This window comes from Tribolium castaneum, chromosome 4 (assembly GCF_031307605.1).
Source record: "Tribolium castaneum strain GA2 chromosome 4, icTriCast1.1, whole genome shotgun sequence".
NCBI lineage: Eukaryota > Metazoa > Arthropoda > Insecta > Coleoptera > Tenebrionidae > Tribolium > Tribolium castaneum.
The window spans coordinates 12,839,904-12,858,352 of record NC_087397.1 but is presented as its reverse complement, the minus strand read 5'-3'; the positions used below and the strand labels follow the sequence as shown (position 1 = coordinate 12,858,352).

General features: G+C 35.5%; 4 protein-coding genes across 4 annotated transcripts; 2 read left to right on the top strand and 2 right to left on the bottom strand.

The window, feature by feature from the left end:
- Window positions 1-1,056: 1,056 nt before the first annotated feature.
- On the top strand, window positions 1,057-4,234 carry LOC655649 (E-cadherin). The gene is made up of 2 exons (XM_961215.4): window positions 1,057-1,272; window positions 3,500-4,234. Exons 1-2 carry the CDS (start codon window positions 1,069-1,071, stop codon window positions 3,923-3,925), a joined length of 630 nt encoding a protein of 209 aa, XP_966308.2. The 5' UTR covers window positions 1,057-1,068; the 3' UTR covers window positions 3,926-4,234.
- A 45-nt stretch (window positions 4,235-4,279) lies between these two features.
- On the bottom strand, window positions 4,280-6,145 carry LOC100141711 (uncharacterized). The gene is made up of 2 exons (XM_015983502.2): window positions 5,987-6,145; window positions 4,280-5,935 (listed from the first exon to the last, which is right to left on the bottom strand). The coding sequence occupies exons 1-2, from the start codon at window positions 6,136-6,138 to the stop codon at window positions 4,324-4,326; spliced, it is 1,764 nt and encodes a 587-aa protein (XP_015838988.2). The 5' UTR covers window positions 6,139-6,145; the 3' UTR covers window positions 4,280-4,323.
- A 3,370-nt stretch (window positions 6,146-9,515) lies between these two features.
- On the bottom strand, window positions 9,516-16,256 carry kairos. Its single transcript, XM_008202598.3, has 2 exons — window positions 15,948-16,256; window positions 9,516-11,542 (listed from the first exon to the last, which is right to left on the bottom strand). The coding sequence occupies exon 2, from the start codon at window positions 11,530-11,532 to the stop codon at window positions 10,213-10,215; it is 1,320 nt and encodes a 439-aa protein (XP_008200820.1). The 5' UTR covers window positions 11,533-11,542; window positions 15,948-16,256; the 3' UTR covers window positions 9,516-10,212.
- Window positions 16,257-16,291: 35 nt separating this feature from the next.
- On the top strand, window positions 16,292-17,136 carry LOC656069 (uncharacterized protein). The gene is made up of 2 exons (XM_962621.4): window positions 16,292-16,498; window positions 16,698-17,136. Exons 1-2 carry the CDS (start codon window positions 16,438-16,440, stop codon window positions 17,093-17,095), a joined length of 459 nt encoding a protein of 152 aa, XP_967714.1. The 5' UTR covers window positions 16,292-16,437; the 3' UTR covers window positions 17,096-17,136.
- Window positions 17,137-18,449: the final 1,313 nt, after the last annotated feature.

The following is an 18,449-nucleotide window of genomic DNA, read 5'->3' as shown; positions in this document are numbered from 1 at the left end:
TCACATAAAACAACATTAATTTTGATTTATTTTTGTAATATTAGATGTAGCTGCTCAAAAAAGTACTACTAAACTGAATAAAATGGAAACGAACTAAATAAATACTTATATTAATCTATGAGCGATTCCAAACTGAAATAACATTAATTTGAACTTATCTCTGATTTGGATCTAATTCGATATTTTTTTGTCAGTTTTAGTGAGATTTTTAAATAAATCTTAGTTTTTACTACAAAACATGGAAAAAAAACAAAATTACGTAAGTAGACTTTCCCACTATACTGTTTTCGGCTGATGAGGAAAGTTTTTGACTAAAATGCTCAAAATGTGATTTTAGACTTAATTAATATCTTTATTTGAATAATTCAGTTTTCCACTCCTCACTACGACATTTGAAAGTTTTCGGTTAATTTTTTTCTCAAAATTCTGCTCTGAACATAAAGCAAATAAAATATCATCAATTTCGAATAATTTTTGTAAATTTTGGCTTGTTTCAGAAAATAATATTTGATAAATAAAATTCGTTTCTACTTGTGCAGAGACAATACCTAACAAATCAAGCGAAACAAATTGATAACATCAATTTTGAACTAATTTCGTGATTTTTTAGCCGTTTTAGCAAACTTTTCCAAAAAGAAATGTAGTTTTTAACTCAAAAAAACCTGCTTCAGCACTATTAATTTGCCCAAATTGTAGCTTTTAACAAAATCGCTAACACCCTCTTAAAAGGCAAAAAGTAATTATTATTAGCGTAGTAAAGAGGTAATTAAATGTTTGATTCCTTTAAAATGTGTTGGGCCTGGCAACATTGGGGAACACGTGTGAGCCGGAAAACACGACAAAATTGTTTTTAATCCGTCCCTGAGTTTCCAATACAACAACTGTGTTCATAATAACCTCTATTAGGCAAAAATTGGGCTTGTGTTCTTCGATCTAAGTTGAGAAAATCGCGATTTAAATTTAATTTGAATTTTCGATAAAACGCGATGGATATTATCGGCTGGTGACCCAGAATTTGCCCCTTATTACCAGAGTTCTGCGCTTGAGCCCCGCAGTAATTCCGTCAACATGGCCTTCTTCGTTCTTTCTCGTCGAGCCGGTTCTCTGTCCTCGTCGTGTGGTAATAGCGCATTCGCCGCCCGCTGTACGTTTAGTCCGCTTTTGTCGTCTTCTTCGACTCTTGTAAGAAATCTGTGCAAGAAAATGGGTCTCCCCAGAGTTTTTATGGATATGTCTGCCGACAACCAGCCCCTGGGCCGGATTGTGATCGAGGTAAGCGACAAACACGTGTTTTAACACCCGTAGAAGTAGTAAATCAGGCGGCGTTTTTGACATCCACCATGCTTGTTTGCAAGTCACCGGTTACCGGTAGCTGACTGGAGGGAAAATTCCACTCCCTGACCTTAACCTTTGCCATCGTTTGAGAGTAATTAAGCCATTTCCGCTCATTTTCCGACCTTTCGTGAGAAATTCTGAGCTTTCTCTTGAAATCGCATAGGCGTTGTTGAGGCGTCCCCTCCCCGCAGCCCCCCACTTGGATATTGTTACACTGTTCCTGTCTTATTTTGGGCAATTTGATGGGTGATACCAAAAGGGGGCTTTCGGGCGATGGGTTGCGCCGTTTCCCACCCAACGCCCGATGTGTAATTGGTAATTTTCCAACGTGCGAAATTGATTAACTCGTGCAATTCATGAGTTATCTTGTTACATTATACATAATAAATGTTCCGCTAGTTATCGTGCCTTAATCGCATATTTCGACACCGGAATTCAATTTAATTTGCGCTAATAACTTGTTTTCCACCGGTTTTCCTCTCAATGATATCGTGATTTCGAAATAATCAGCGGTGGCCTTGAAGTGGATTTTACTTTTGTCATGTTGGTACCATCGCGGACTTCTTAATTTGTCAAAGAGACGTTTTCAAAATTTCACCGTAACCAAGCTTTTTGCAGTGTTGTTTTCAACGTTTTGCTCATTAGGAATAATAATACAACAAATTCTACATTCAACAGAGAAAATTTTGCTATTTTGCTGCCTTAGTTTTTCTAGAGTTGTCACGTTTGGGCCTTATTTGTTTCAAAAATGAGGTGAAATAAGTTACAGAAAAAGGAGTCTACACCTCATTGATAAATTTTGGGAGAGTCCTTTAGGTTTACTATGTACTTTTGCAAAATCTGCAGTCATGAAGTTTGTTGGCGAAAAAAAAATCAAATGTTAAATAAAAAGTTTATTGTTTCTGGAGGAAGCAACTATGTTCATTCATTCTTAATTGCATTGGATAATGAATGGCCATTGCCATAAAGAGTAGTCTTTTTTCACCACAAAAAAATTTCAAGTTCAACACTCAAAACAAATCGTTTTATTCGTAGTTTCCTTACAGAAAATTGTATTTATACAATCGATTCATTGAATTTTTGCGCCACGTAAAAAACGCATTAATTGTTTTCGTTCCTAATTTTATTTATGCAATGGCATTTATTCATTCGTTGCTGTTTTGACTAGATATTCGACTTTAAGTTTTGGCATCATTTGTGTAAAGAAATACGATAAGTGCTAACACGTTGTTCAACCGTATCTAGCGATAAGAAGTATTATTTCGGTGGCGCAATAATGGAGAAATCGCGAGAGTGTGTACCAAACCTTATAAAATTTTTTCATTAGCAATGGTATGATAATAGTGTAATTAATCCAATTTCTAAAATTATGCAATTGAAAATTACGGGAAAAATCACGTTTGCTCTTTGTATCATCAATGTAACTAATGTCTTTGTCATGATGACTCAGTCATGACTACATATCCAAAAATATTTATTTTATGGTCCTTTAATGAATGTTGGAGATGAAAAGCAATGGTGTTTTTTTTCACACAAAAGTTTAATGAAAAACTTTTCTTTGAGGAGCAGCAATGTAGTGTTTTTTGTTTGTAAACATTTCGGGGGCCAAAAATGGTAACGTCATGTGACAAATTTATTTATTTACTAGCTAAATGGCTTGAACTTGATTGGACATAACTTAGGTCTAATTCGGCGAAGTTTCTTAAAACAAGTAGTTTTCTGGCTCAAAATGAATGAGTTTCTGGTTCAAAAGCAATCTAAATTGTTTGAAATTGGCGGAAATAACGTAATGTGCTTTTACTTCACTGACCTTTCGTAGCAAAGCGTGTTCAAGTGGTCTGTAATTACTAATTAGTGACCCAAAAAAAAATAGTGAAAATGTCCCTACAAAGGCATCATCGAACGATTGCTCTTTTCGTAACTACCTTTAGGACTTAATATATTTTTTCTCTCTCATCTTGACCTTTCATTTTAGATTTTTGGATTTTTTGGGAGTGGTTTGTAAAGAGCTAGGTCTTAATTTTTTTCTTTAAAGGTTTTAAATTTAAAGAAAGTAAATAAACAGTGGATGTCTTCGGGTAGACAAAGTTTAAATTCTTCTTTTCTCCCTTCCCTACTTCTTCATTCGATTTCTCCGACGCTTTATGTGTGCGAATGTTTGCAGCTCCGAAGCGACGTGGTGCCCAAGACAGCCGAAAACTTCCGTGCGTTGTGCACCGGCGAGCACGGTTTCGGATACAAGGGCTCCACATTCCACCGTGTGATTCCGAATTTCATGTGCCAAGGTGGTGACTTCACCAACCATAATGGTACCGGCGGGAAGTCCATCTATGGAAACAAGTTCGCCGATGAAAACTTCACCCTTAAACACACCGGCTTTGGTGTTTTGTCGATGGCAAACGCCGGTCCGGACACCAACGGCTCCCAGTTCTTCATCACCACCGTCAAAACCTCCTGGTTAGATAACAGACACGTAGTGTTCGGCACAGTCGTCGAGGGTATGGACGTTGTTAAGAAAATCGAATCGTTTGGCTCCCAGTCAGGAAAAACCTCGAAAAAGATTGTCGTCGCCGATTGCGGCCAGTTATAAATTATAAAAATGTTTAATTTTTTTTAACGATTACTTATAAGTTTACAGGTACACCCATATTTGATGATTTTTTTTATTTAGGTTTTTCATGTTTAAATAAATATTTGCTGATGTCATTATCATTCCATCTAGATTGGTGTATCATGTATTCGAAAAATAAATAATGTTTCCAGTAGAACTTGTGATCAATTCGTCAGTTGTTTGCCACTAACTAGGTTTAGTGTATGTCTGCATTTATAATATTTCTACTTCAGATCTGCATTGGATGATGTAATATTGAATAAACCACAATAAATATTCTCTCTTTAATTCCTTTTTCACACCCTTTTGACAATTAAAGTAACACACAGTTCATTTCTTTTAGTTACAATTTATTGGGTACAAAATGTAAGCACAAATCATTCGTAAATTTTCACATTGAACGTAATCATATTGTTGCGAACGAAATTCGTAATTTGGTTGCAACTGAAATAACAGTTCTTGGTTCGAAATAGGTCACATTTCTTCGTGAGACCACCACAAACTTGTTTTGTTACTAAACTAATTTTTCTCATTTCATCAGCTAATTCAAGTTCAAACATGTAGCCTTTTCCAAACGGACCAATTAATTGAACCGCCCAGTGATATTCACTTTCTTTTTCCGTAAAATTTAAGCGAAAGAAACGATTGGAAAATTTAATAATGTAACACGACACGTTTGGAACATGATTTGTTTGTTTGGAACGTTGTGTGGAACCGAAAGATGATGTATTTTGTTGGAAACACGAATACACGTCTTTAATAGGTTCAGAGACCGTTGACGATTTCAAGATTAAACCCGAATGGACTTCTTCAATATGAGCCTCGATTTCGGTTCCCATACCATTCCAAACACAGGAAACAAATTCACCAACGGGGCAGTTATAGGTCCCTCGAGGACACGAAATTTGATGGTTTACCATTTGTAGCGGTTTCGCTTTAAATGTGCACCCATTTGGCTCATTTTCACACGGAAAAGTTAGCTTATTTGCAAGGTTATCCAAAGCGATATTCCGCAAAGCTTGAGGTTTGGGTGCTCCTGAAGGGGTACCCCACATATTGGTACTGGCTGATGGCAAACTAACCAATGGCTTGCATTTGGCACACTTAACCAAATTTTGTTGGCCTGGATTGGTAGAAACCACCTCGTAAATGGGTTGGCCTGGATTGGTAGAAACCACCTCGTAAATGGGTGGTAAAGCAAACCTATGACACGACGAACATTTTAACAAAGCCAAAAATTCATCATTTTGTTCATTAATAACCGGCTTGTCGATAAACTTATCCAGTGCAATTTTTCCCTCTATTACAGTCGAAACTGCATTGCGATCGCTCAATGAGTCCAAATAAATCTCGGTGACTTTATCGTCCTCAAATCTAGTCGTGTAACCACAAACCTCCACATTTCTATTCGCTGTTTTGAAGCTTATCTTGCATGGAATTTCCTTAATATCAAACCCATACTCGGGGTAACGCACCGTAAACTCCATCAGTTTGTTAATAGGGTAAAATTTTTGGACGACGATAAATACCCCAGACTCATATTCCAGCAACTTCTCACTCTTGTACGATTTGGCTAAATCCAACTCAAAAGCGCCGTTTTTCAAAATCAGTTCATTGTGTTTGTTCTGGCAATGAACCAAAACAGTGGGTAATGCCCCGGTCCAATCACACGAAGTGAAGTGTTTCGTGGGGCATTCAATAATACGGAAAACACATCTCTCCTCATGCGTTGGAATGTCTTTCGGGAAAAATATCTCACCACAACCCTTATTTTTATATTGACAAGGAAACTGAATGAACTGGGCTAAACCTTCATAAACCTCGTTCCTTGTTAGGTTTTCTTGTGTTTTTGAGCAACGCCCGCAGATGTTCTTTTTGTCGTTGGAGACGTAAATTGGAAAGTGAGACAAGTGGTTTTTGCAGTCATCGCATTTTAGTTTCGATAACGTTTCCTCTGTTATCAAGGCGGTGAAATCCACGGTCATTTTTCTACAAAGCAAAAACATCGAATCTCTCGACTAGTTTAGAATACTTACTTACATTTTACTATTGTTGTATTTATTACTAGTGATGTTAATCTCGACGTTAAACGTTTGTTTTTGATTTTTTAAAACGCTTGGTAGGTACCAGCTGGAACCGTTATAGTCGAATCTACTTGACCTTGCTTGTTTGAGGAGTACTAGAAGTTGCATACAGATCTCTTTCCCTGCTGTTTATTTGTAATTTAAATTTAATTTAGTGACTACGATCGCATATTTGCGAATGAATTTGTGAAGAGTAAGAATGATTTAAAAAATTGAGAGTTTGAATTTGGTACCAAATACTTACTTTCTGTTGGTTGTGCACTCCTAATTTATACAACTAACTAATGGAAAAGTATGTTTTTTATCAAATTATCATTAAACATAAACTGAGAGGAATAAGTAGATTCAACAAGTGAAAACGAATTTTCTACACTAAAGCCATAACTTTGTGTTCGTAGACTTATTATTACAAAAATAAGCTATTTATTTGCTTTTTATTTTTTGGAAATGTTAAAATAAAATATGGTCAATACTCAATAATAATGTGTAAAAGCTAGTTAAAACCTTCATCATACTTAACATTTTTTTTATTTATATTATCAACTTATTAGTGCGTAGTTCATTAGGTACGATTTGAAATTTACAATTTCATAATTTTTTTATTGAAAAAAATCAGGCATTTTAGAATTATTAAAATTATCCTTTGAATTTATGGAATTATTTTTGACCGTGCTTAGCCGTTCGCACATTTGTGGACAATATATATTGTGGATAAACAACCCAAAATATTTGTCCCTTCATATAGTTCATATACTTACTAATTAAATCAATATTGTATTGGTAATTTTCTACTTAACATATACCAGTAATTTTTGCTGTAAGTATGATGTTTTTTTTGAGTGAAAGTTTTATTTTAATTTGATGTCTGTGGAACAAAACCACCAAGGTCGAACAAAACGGATGTTCTAAGTAAGATAAATTTAACAGAAAATTCAAACGAAACGCCAAAAATTAGTTGTTCGAATATCACAAATGAGTGAGAATAAATTAGAAAATTATTTTCCCGAACTTTCTCAAACGTGTTGTCAGTATCAATTTTCATTCAAGTTTTACGGATCTCTTGAAAATTGCTTGACAAAATATTTTCGAAAAATTAGGTCAATTAACTTTCCAATTATTGTCACTCTTTTTTGGTATGGTAACGTGTTTTGTTTTCGCACTCTTCCGCAAATTAACTTTTTGTGATTGGCTACTTTTAAGTGGTAACTATCTCCCAAACGCAGAGTTAGAAATTTTTTGTAAAGGCATTTTAGCTTCAGAATTGTCTAAACTTTGCATTTTTCCGGTGGGGCGCGATCGAGATCTGTGAGACACTGTATACCTAATTACATATACCGGGTGGTCAAAAACCGGCGCACCAACTCACTCATGTGTGAGTAATGTAATACTTACATATAAACGTAGAAATTGTAAAAAATAATTTGTTGTATTAAAGTTATTAATACGATTCGGTAGTATACCCTTGTTCTCTTCAATTTTGAGGAAATCTCGTCTTCTGGGAGATTTTTACAGTCCCTTTATACAAATTAATTGTATTTTTTTGTTGAAAACTTTCAATACGTTTTGCGTTATACCAGGTGCTCAAAAACCGGCGCACCAACTCATCGGAGCGTGGTGGAGAATTACCTACAAATTAAGGTAAAAATAGTAAAAAAATTCTTTGTATTAAAGTTGTTGATAAATAACGAATTTTAAATAAATGATATGTGGCAACGTTGTCTAACAGTTCTGACCGCAATAGAATTAGATCAACAATAAAAATAAATTATTTTTTAAATGGTTTCCTAGGAAATAATTCCCCGTGTTGGCACATCTACAATCTGTAATTTTTTTTCATAGATTTTAATTTTTTTTAATTCAAAAAACTGCTAAAGTCTGATAGGAAATTTAAAAATAATTTTATTCATCGTGTAGTTGGAGAACGATTACTTAGTGCGAAACATAAAAACATTAAAAAATAATGAAAACTGACGAAGTTAACAAAATACGTTTGTAGCTCAAGAGTTTTTTAAATATGGCTTTAAGAATTATTTCAAGATTCTTCCGTGATCTACACATGCTTCTTCTCAACAACGTACCACTGAGTTGGTGCGCCAGTTTTTGAGCAAACTGTATAATAGGAACTCATAGGAATATAATAGGAACTCAACTTCACTTTTAAAACTCATCTTAAAACAATTAAACACTAGTCCACCACTAGTCGAGTCTTGCCATGTAACGATATAAATTTGTAGGCCCATGCTATGGCAGACAATTTCTGGACTTACAGAGCTTGAGTGCTTGCACCAAACATACGACGAATAGCCAGAATAATAAAGGTCCACAAAAATGTGCGGAGGGCTAACTAATAATCAAAGCTCAAAAAATAGAGAACTAATTAAAAATATGTTTTATAAAGCATTTGCGAGCTACATTTGATGGACATTGAGTCCAAAAGGTCTAAAACAGCAAAAATTTAGTAAGTGTAAGGCCCAACAAACAGTGATAAATCTGACATTTTTAAAATTTTGAGGTAAAAAGTTTTTTTCTTAAAAACTGTTGCTACAATTGGTTAGAAAGTCAGTTTGTTTTTGAGCAAGAGACAATTATTTTACAAAAGTCAATCGAAACTGGCGTATGACTGAGCTAAAGATATAATATTCCGGCATTTTTTACATGTTAAAACGTTTCATAAACTGATAAATAATCTTTGACTTGAGTTTTAACTTAATTTAGTCATTTGTTAAGAATGCAAAGCTCAACTTTTCTGCATTTTTTCCAAGTAATTATTTAGTGTATTTATTTTTACTCTGCTTGGGTTCAGAAAATCTTGCGATTTTGTGTCTCGTTTCGTTTCCTAAGTTATAGTACTCCGTACTCTAAACACATGTATTAGCTATTTAAAAACTATAAAAACGCCAACGTCGCATTTTAGCAAATTATTTTTTGAAAAAAGATTGATAAAATTGTAAAGTAGTTATTAATGATTAGATCCCTCATTGAAAATATAAATTACATTACCTATTAATGAATAATTTATAACAGCTAATTTTGAGAGGAAATGCGACTTTGGCGTTTTTATAGTTTTGAAACAGCTAATACCTACCTACTTCGTATTGGCATTTGATAGACTATAAACTACGTCGTTCTAGTGCGTTCAAGAATTAATTTAAGAAAAGATTGACTTTGAAATAAACAAACAGTAAAAGGAAAACAATAAAATAAAATTATTAATTTTTTTTATTATTATTATAATTATTAAAATTATTTTAAATTTTAAATAAAATTTAAAATAATTCTATTTATTGCGTTCTTGACTTCTGACTAACATAAACAAAGTTAGGATTAACAAAATATTTTCGTATTTGTTAAGCGTAGTACGAGTCATATTTTTCGTTTTTTTAGTTGCGTGCGTCTTGAGCGTTCGAATGTGTTCAATACTTCACAAAACAATGAAACATTGAAAAGTCTATACGAGTGGTCTTTTTACCAATAAATGAAAGTCGTTTTTAAATAATTAGAGAAACATTCTTTATTGTAACATTTATAACAACAGTCTGTACATCGAGCTATATACAACAACGATTAAAAACATCAAACAACAATATGTCTTTATAAGTATATCGAGTCAGTATAACATTAAATTGAGTATTTAAAATATACAGTTTTTAGAATGTAGCTTCAAAATTGATTTGAAACATGTGACACACGTTAGAACTCATGAGGATTGTCTATACACAACATTAATATGGTCCAAAATTTTATTTACAGTTTTGCTAGGTGGTAACACTTTGACCCGCAAAGCGACCACATTTATACAGTTTTCCAATTCCTCTCGAATCAAGTCAGACTTATTACGCGACATTGTAAGAAGGCACCTTAACTTAATGAATTACACAACTGAAAATTTGGTTATTGTTGGTACTGTTTCGGCATTCGAGAGGGAAGCGCTTCCAACACACAAGAATGGTAACAAAATTTGTTATAGCCTTAGTACTGCGAATGATCCTAGTTGTACCTGACAAACTGTTTTTGGTCTAGTCTTCGAAGGTCACTTACTAAACAACTATCAACAAACAGAAAAGTTTCGGGAATATTTGATTGTACTCCACCAAAGTGATTACGAATAAGACACATTTATATTGTAACACCGATTAGATAGATTTATCTAAACATATTGCAGCAGCACTCGAGTCTAGTTGACTATTTTACAAACAAGTCTTTCAAAGTTGAGCAGAGTGAAGAGTCGCAGGTTTCGGTTGAGTCACTTTCGCCCTTGCTCGAAAACCAACTAGTTTTAGCCCGACCAGCGGCGCTTTTATTTGTTGGTGTTTTGCATTTGCTGGGTGAAGTGTGTGGTGAGGTGGTGCTACCTGTTTCTGGTGTAGTTTGTCTGAGAAAGCCCTCAATAGCACTGCCTAAAGCTTGTGCATCCACCAACGATCCGCTTCTTTCGTCCCAAACCACCTTTCCGGGCTCTTTCTCAACAACTCGGTTTGAAATCGGTTGATGTCGTTTGGCGAACCAGTTCGAAGGCGTATTTTCGCTATCGCTGTGAAGGATCGAAATGTCGAAACTACTCGACCTGTTGCTCTTCAATCGACTGCGTTTCTGGTCAATGGCTTTGGAGGACGAGGGTTCAGGTTTTCGTGCTGTCTCACACTGATTTATTTCCGTGGAAGACGTCGAAAGGGAAGATAAAATAGAGATAAGATCAGTATTAGAGCAAACTATTCCGATGGTGGGTGGCTTACTTGCGCTTGTGGTGGTGCAGGTGTTGGGGGGCGGCAGTTCGGACGCTCGCCGCTTGCTCGAACTCGGAATAGGCGCTAAAGTGGTACCCACAAAGTCCGAGTACCGACGGTTGGAAGAATTTGTGTATCTTTGAACATCACCAGCTTTGGAATCGTCAAGGGGTTGAACTTCACAAACGCGTTCATTGCTAGTTGTCCACAACTTCATCCGGACTTTGCGCGCTTGGACTATATCGTCCATTATATCCAACTGGAGATTATGGACACTTCCTCGAGGTTCAGTTGACGGCGGACAAGCAATGGACTCCCGTCTATTCGGAAGCACTCTTGTCGGAAACCCAGTACCAGAGGAAAACGCCGCTACAGACTCCCGTCTATTCCTCCCGAACAAAGTCGGAGGGACCTTCGAAATAGTCACCACAGAATGTCTCCGACCTCCTGGAGAAGGGGCCGGTGCTGTCGAAAGTGTCGCCAGGAACTCAGCTTGTCTAGGTCCAGGCCCAACGGTTTCCCCCCGTTCTGATAAACGCCGGACCTGACTTGCTGTGATTCCACTACATTGGGGCGTTGGCAGGGAGTGTTTACGAACGTCTCGTGAGTATGGAGACAGGAGATATGGGTTCATGGTGGGAGACTCGTCCTCCGAACTGTGGTGCGAGTCAGGATCACTCGCTTTTTGCTCTTCTGGGTCCTCATAATACGAATCTTCAACCACGATTAAGGGTTCGGAGGTTTGGGATTGAAGAACTGCGTTTGATGATCGCCTCATGGCCGAAAATCTGGAACAGAACGACGGCAATTAACCACTCAAAGATGCTTTGAGAGTTATTCAAATATGTATACAGGGAGAAGTGGTTATTGATTAGCTCTAAACATAGCTCGGAAAAGCGTGACAATAGAGCGAGCATATGTAACGCTCTTAAATGCTTCTCCGCGATTACTTTTTATTTATTCAAAACTACATCATCCAACAATTTACTACAATAGCTTTGAGGCCAATTTACCTTTTTAGATAAGGTCTGAATTGAGCAATTTGTAACAAAAAGCATCACAAAGGAGGGTCACCAACCGTTTGAACATACGTATAATACAAGTGCTTTATCATTTTGGCTTTCATGGGCATTGGCATTATTTTACAACTCATATAACTTTATAGCTTTAGTAATGTCGAATATAAAAGGGCAATAAAGCATGAAATTATGTACGAGTTCAACAAAAAATTAATAATCAAAGATATTTTCTGATTTTTTAAAGAATCTTGACAGTCTCAAGTTTTTTTTGTGGGCGTAGTTTAGCCGAGACTACTCAACACAAAACATGATCGAATACAAAATACAAGAAAAAAAAAACAAACAGAAGAAAGTAATTAAAAAAGAAATTTTAGTAATGTTCTATTTATGTGCTGTATGCCTTCTTAAAAGTGTGATAGAAAAGAACTTTAACTTGTCTGCGAAAACTGTATTTCGTATTTGACCTTGTGTATGCCAATGGTTTGAGAGTTTTTTCCTGTTTAAAATTATTTCTTTTTTCAGCCACACAGTTTTGTCCGTTTAGAAATTATTGATTACACGACATAATGAATTCCAAATACGCAAATAAATCCTTAGCCAGTTAAGTAGAATTTTAAATTCCACGCCCCGGGTAAAATCGATAGCTTCAATTGAAAAACAATTTTAAATTGCACGAGAATATCAATTTTAGCAATAAATATGCTACCATGCAAATTCTATTATTACCCGACAGAATTCCAGTAGAGAAAAATCAAATTGTCTGAACTCGATTACGAGCAGCGCCAGTGTTGGCGAAAACACAGTACAATAGTTAATGGCGGTGTTTTCCGTTTTTCAGTAAATAATAAAATATGCTTGATGTCGTCTGTTTTAATTCTGCTTCGTTTAACCGTCTTTGTTCGTGTGATAAAAGTCGCTTTTGACATTTATTAGAACAGTGTTTACATCAATATTTAATAAAGCACACAGGGTTGCAAATTCTACTGATAGGTATATTAAAACGCCCCCCTCAAGCCACAAAATAGCAAACTTTGTTTAAATCAAGTAATGAATTGTGTACTGGCTATTATCTTTGAGATATGTTGGATTTTTTAGATAAATGAATTTTCATCAAAGAATTTGGCTTGATGTAATCCGAATTAAGACTATGCTTCCCGACGTAAAAGAGAAAAAATTCTGCTTCTTTCACTTGTTCCTGAATTTTGTTTGAAATAAGCGGAAATAATAAACCCTGAGGGCCGTTGAAAAAAAGAATTAAAGCGGATTATACATTCTTAAATATTTTCGAAGCGAAATTTCGAGATGAGTTTTCTGTTTCCATGTAACTAGCCTGGAGTGTTTAAGCGAGTAGATATCGTCTTATTACAAAGTTGACTGCAAGAGTATTCCAAAAAGCCATTAAAACTTCATATCCGATTTGGCGAATTTGAATCCGTGAGATTAACCGAAACTTTCGTTGCTTGCATCGAATCATTAAAAAACGATATACACCCAACACCCATAAGCCTCCGTTTTGTAGGGAATGACAGTTTGGATTTGCAATGTTTCGAAGGGTGAAGAGGTGGTGCAGGTAAAGTTTGCCGACGGGCGATTACCATAAAAGCGGCAAATCCCTTTTACGTAATGAATCTCTAGCTGGGGTTGAGATAGGACACTCGCGCTCAGATGAGTAATTATTTTTCACAGAACAAAGTACGTACACAATTAGCGACACAATGAGACTTCGTCGACGGAATTTTCTAATTAAAAATTCACCTCTCTTAACACCCCATCGGTGCAGGAATTAAGCGCTTTTACGCTTTTCTATTGTTCTTTCAAGTTTTTCAACCAACACCTGCAACTTATCGCCACTAAATGACGCGACTCCTCTTTTTGTTTATTTCCATTACCAGCGGAACAAACGCAAATTTGCACATAAATCACAATGTTAGCAAAGTGTATGCTCACATTCCTGCTAATGGATCCTGGCTAGACTCGCAAAAATCCCCTCAACGTTAAAATAATTCAAATTAATGTTGAGGTAATTACGAATTGTACAGTTCAGTGTTGAATTTAGTTAAACTGACCGCCTCTTGAATTCATTACGCACGAGTCCGTTTCATGTAATTCCATTTCATGATCCTAAATGGAAGTTTGCTTCTCATCAAAGTTGAGCGCTTCAAAACCGTTTTAAAGACCCATATGTTCTACGACACGGGTTTTTTGGAGTTAAATCCCACAAACTATAACTGGAGTTACTTGTTTTGCCCCTTGAAACTCTCACAGTTAACGAACTTTTTCGTAAAAGTTCGAACCTTTGTGTTTATGACAATCATAAACTTTTTGATTGCATTCTCTTTGCAACGTCAATTTAATTAAATAGACGTTGTTTTTGCGTTATTGAGTTTCACGTCCTAAACTTCCGTACCTTATTAAAAGTGGAAGAGTTTCATTATGAACCGATAAAAAACTTTCTCAGTTTCCTAGAATTCATTACCAAAACAACAAATTTGTGCTACACAATCGAAAAACATAAATTACGTCATGAAGCTTAATTGCTTCAACGTTAATAAAAGTGATCTGTTAATGGATACGAGGGCTCACACAGTTGACCCCTGAGTGGAAATAAGAACAAACTTTCCGAGCTTTGAGCTCGTTTAATGGATAATTAAAAATTCTATCTTGCACATGCTTGTAACCAAAGCTCTGTCATCAAAATTTCTAAAAGTTATTTATTATTTCTTTGGCAGGCTTTACGCCGAATTGTAAAATGAAATTGTTTTTATCAAATTTCGAGCATTACAGGTAAAACGATTCGTCCCAGACTCTCTTCTTCCGAAAAATAAAATTTTAATTTTACATTTAATGAAAAGTACACTCCTGCTGTTCGCTTACGAAAACAGTACAAAATGATTAACTTGTACAGCCGAAATTCTCATCACGAAACCGGAACGCTTAATTTCAGTTCGGAAAAAATTAAACCGGATATTTGTGCGACGCAAATTTTTCATTAGACTAGTAAGAAGGAAATTTCGAACATAAAAGTGTTGGAAATGCAATCTCTGGAATCAAAGTTGTGCATAAGTGACAATTTTCCAGTGAATAGCGCAAATAAATCTCTCGATATTGCCTGGAAAAAGATTTCTAATCCACATATCGTCATTGCAATGAAATAAACTAAGTTCTTCAGAACATATTCGAAGTTTATAAACTAAGGGAGACATGTTTGCTTTTAATTAAAATATGAATGTGTTTTTACAAAACAGTGGGAATCAAGACTTTATTTATGCAAAACAATCTGTCACATGCAGATGTTGTTTGGAAAAATATACACTCATCGTGAGATAAATAAATGCTGTCTGTACTGCAGGGAATGATTTATATTATTTGTACCAAAAAGACTGAATTTAAAAAAGGCTGTTGTTGCTTTATTTTATTATTTTATTTATGAATTTTATACAACAGACCTGATTTTCCAAAAGCGGCGTATTAAGAGAGACTTTATTTTAAAGGAAGGAACAATTTCTAATCAAAAACGTTTTTCAATTTGTTAATTTATGCCAAACATGTCTGAAAACCCGCAAAGGACTTAACATTGGTAAAGTTTATTATCGCGTCTAAATGTGAAAAATGTGATCAGAGGTTTTCAGATTTTAGAGAAGAGGGTTTGACAATAACAGATTACAGGTAATTTACGTCACACATATGATGTGTATACGAGGATCGATCCAGATATATGTCTATGTGTGTTACGCCAGATTAGGCAGTCGTTACACATGAGCTAATTACTGATCAAGTTATATTTTTTGCTTTCCATAAATATCAATTATAAGTTGGGGATTAATCTTCCGATGAAAAAATTGAAAAGAAATGGGACCAGGGGACCAACCATTGATTTTATGAATTTTTTACCGCATTTTCTACGAGCTCAGGATCATTAATAACAAAAAATCGTATTATTTACTTCACCTGACAGATCTCCAATACTAGTCTCATTAGTTTTTCAAATTTAATTATCGACACGCAAGCCCGGTCCAAATCCATGAACATTTCATTGTGATGCTTAACTAATCAACTTACGTATTTTTAGAGTGATTTTGGACGCTTTGTTTATTTGATTTTTTTAATACACAGAAAAATGCCATTGTGTGGAGAATTTGAGAAATGATTGGAATATGTTCATGCACTAACTTACCAGCTTGTCTTTCAAGAGCTAGACGTGCTTGTCATTTAAATTCAAAAAGACTCGAACTATTGAAAATAACTTTCGAACGGCGATATGTTAGTGCCTGCACGAACGGAATGATACTGCCCAGGATCATGCAGGATCCTCCCCACGGCGTCAGCCTCCGCCTGCGATTTTCTGGACCAACAGCGACTGCATAACCACCGATAAGGCCGCCTGACACCACTGAAACCTAAATACTAACAAATTTTGAAAAAGGGACAAGTCGAAAATCCTTTGATTCCAGGACACACATTTCAAACAATTCAAGTGCTAGTCTAGTTCATTTTAGTCAATCAAAGGCCACTAAATAGCCCATTTAAATATTTTCAACAGAAAGTGTGAAAACGGAGGAGAGATAACAAGCGCGGACTTGCGCAGCTTCAAAATGGCGACAGCAGTTCCAAGCACAACATGAAGCCGCCGAAAATGACTTTCTACTTGAAAAAACCCGGCCAAAATGTTGCTCAAGTGTTGCACAAGTTTGGTGATCGTCCTCGCAGCTTTCGCCTCGCATTCTGGTAAGCTGCTGGTGCACTGTTGCATATTTAAAATGTGCACAATCAGAAGAGATTTTTCTCCTGTTCTGTTGTTTCACCACAAGTTTAGTTTTTGTTAGAATTGACCTATAAATTCGAAAAAGGTGCTATTGACGTGCGTGTTTGTAAAAGGCGCTGAATTGCGTCAGTCGTCGTGGTAACCGGGAAATATTGATTCCAGATTCAAGCGAGCAGCAGCAGCACAGGACCAAAGCCGCCACGGAAAAGCAGCACGACTTGTGGTGCTACCGTTGCGATACTATGGTCGATGGGGAGCGGTGTCTAGACTTGGCAGGGAATCATTCCTACATGCACACGAAATGCCACAAAGAACAGAAGAAATGCCAAGTGAGGAGGATTTCGATGTCGACGAGCACGGACGAAATCACAGGACGGCCCAAAATGTGGCTTTTGCAACGCAACTGCTCGGAGACTTGCGAACCGGGATGTATTGTCATAGGGGAGAGGACCAAACTCCACTCGTGCATCACTTGTTGCGATGAGAAAAATTTCTGCAACGCTGGGAGTGGAGCCGCAGGATTGCGTAGCCTGTTTAGCTTGATTTTGCAGATTTTATGACTATAGTTGTTGATTTTATCTAATAAATTTTCTTGGAACAATTGGAGTTTTCATTCACACTTATCATACACCCAACCCATTAAATACGAGAAGTAGATTGTGTTAGGAGAAAAAGTGATACTTTATGTGGCGAAGCTCATCCACATAAACTCGCTTTATTAGTCCGAATAATACCAAGTAAGGCAACCTTATCGCGCACCTAAGAAAATCGCAATTTACAATTAAATAAAAAAAATGCATTTTACATGCCTGACTGTTTCCTATTTTTTTGATAATTTTTCACTTTCAGATAAAGGTAATAATTAAAAAAAGTAATTTTCGACCAAAAGTCAAATTTTATACTAAACTAGGCTTATTCATATCAGATAATTGTTTACAAAAATAGCAATCAGATTTTAAATTAAACGCACTCTTACATACTTTAAAAATTATTGTTATTTATGAGGTGCAACTTGTGGCGTCGTAAATTTAGGTGACAATGTGAACTGTAATTGGGGTAAGATTGTAAAAGATTTCGTTGGGGTATTTGAATGCAGGTATCAGTTTTTGTCAATTTTATGGCAAGACTGTAAATAAACGGCTTCAAAAAGGTTGGCTACTGGTAAGAGATCTCTTTGTTGGCAAATAATACCATTTTCTAATAAATCGCACGTCTGGTTTGCGTCTAAATAAAAAAGCCCGATTATTTAACCAACCAAGTAAGGATTCATTTAGTCTAAAAACTTTGTAGTCAACAGTTAGTGCCCAAAAACTCATAAAATTGTTACGACTTTATTAACAAAAAAATAATAATAAAAATCGGGATTGGTCATTATCAATGTACAGGCTGGTGTGTAAAATTTCAGGATTTTCATTTTATTAGAAGGCGCGATTTTTTTTGGTGCGCGATAAGGTTGTCCCACCCAGTATATCCTATTTTATCCACAAACCAGAAAAATTGGTAAAGAAGGAGAGTTTTTTTTTAATGTACGTTGCCACTGTCTTTCTCACATTCCCCCAGAGTAATAGATACCTATGACTAGAGTTTGGACTTTTTAACCAAAAAAAATAAATAAATACGGAAATAAGCGTTAAAATAATCTCAGAATTTAAGTAAAATATGCATAAAAAATGTTCAAAAACTAAAAATATTATACTTAAATTATACTCAAAACTTTTTTCAATAGAAGTTTAGCGCTATTTAAAGAAAATTTATTTATTAAATGTTTAAAAAAACAAACCATTATAGGAAAGCTAATTAGTACATCAAGTAACTAAAAACATTCAGAAATGATTTTTTTCGAAATTCTATTTATACTTTACCTTACTACAGCAAAATGATTTTGCTCTTAAAATGACTTGTAATTCAAAAATA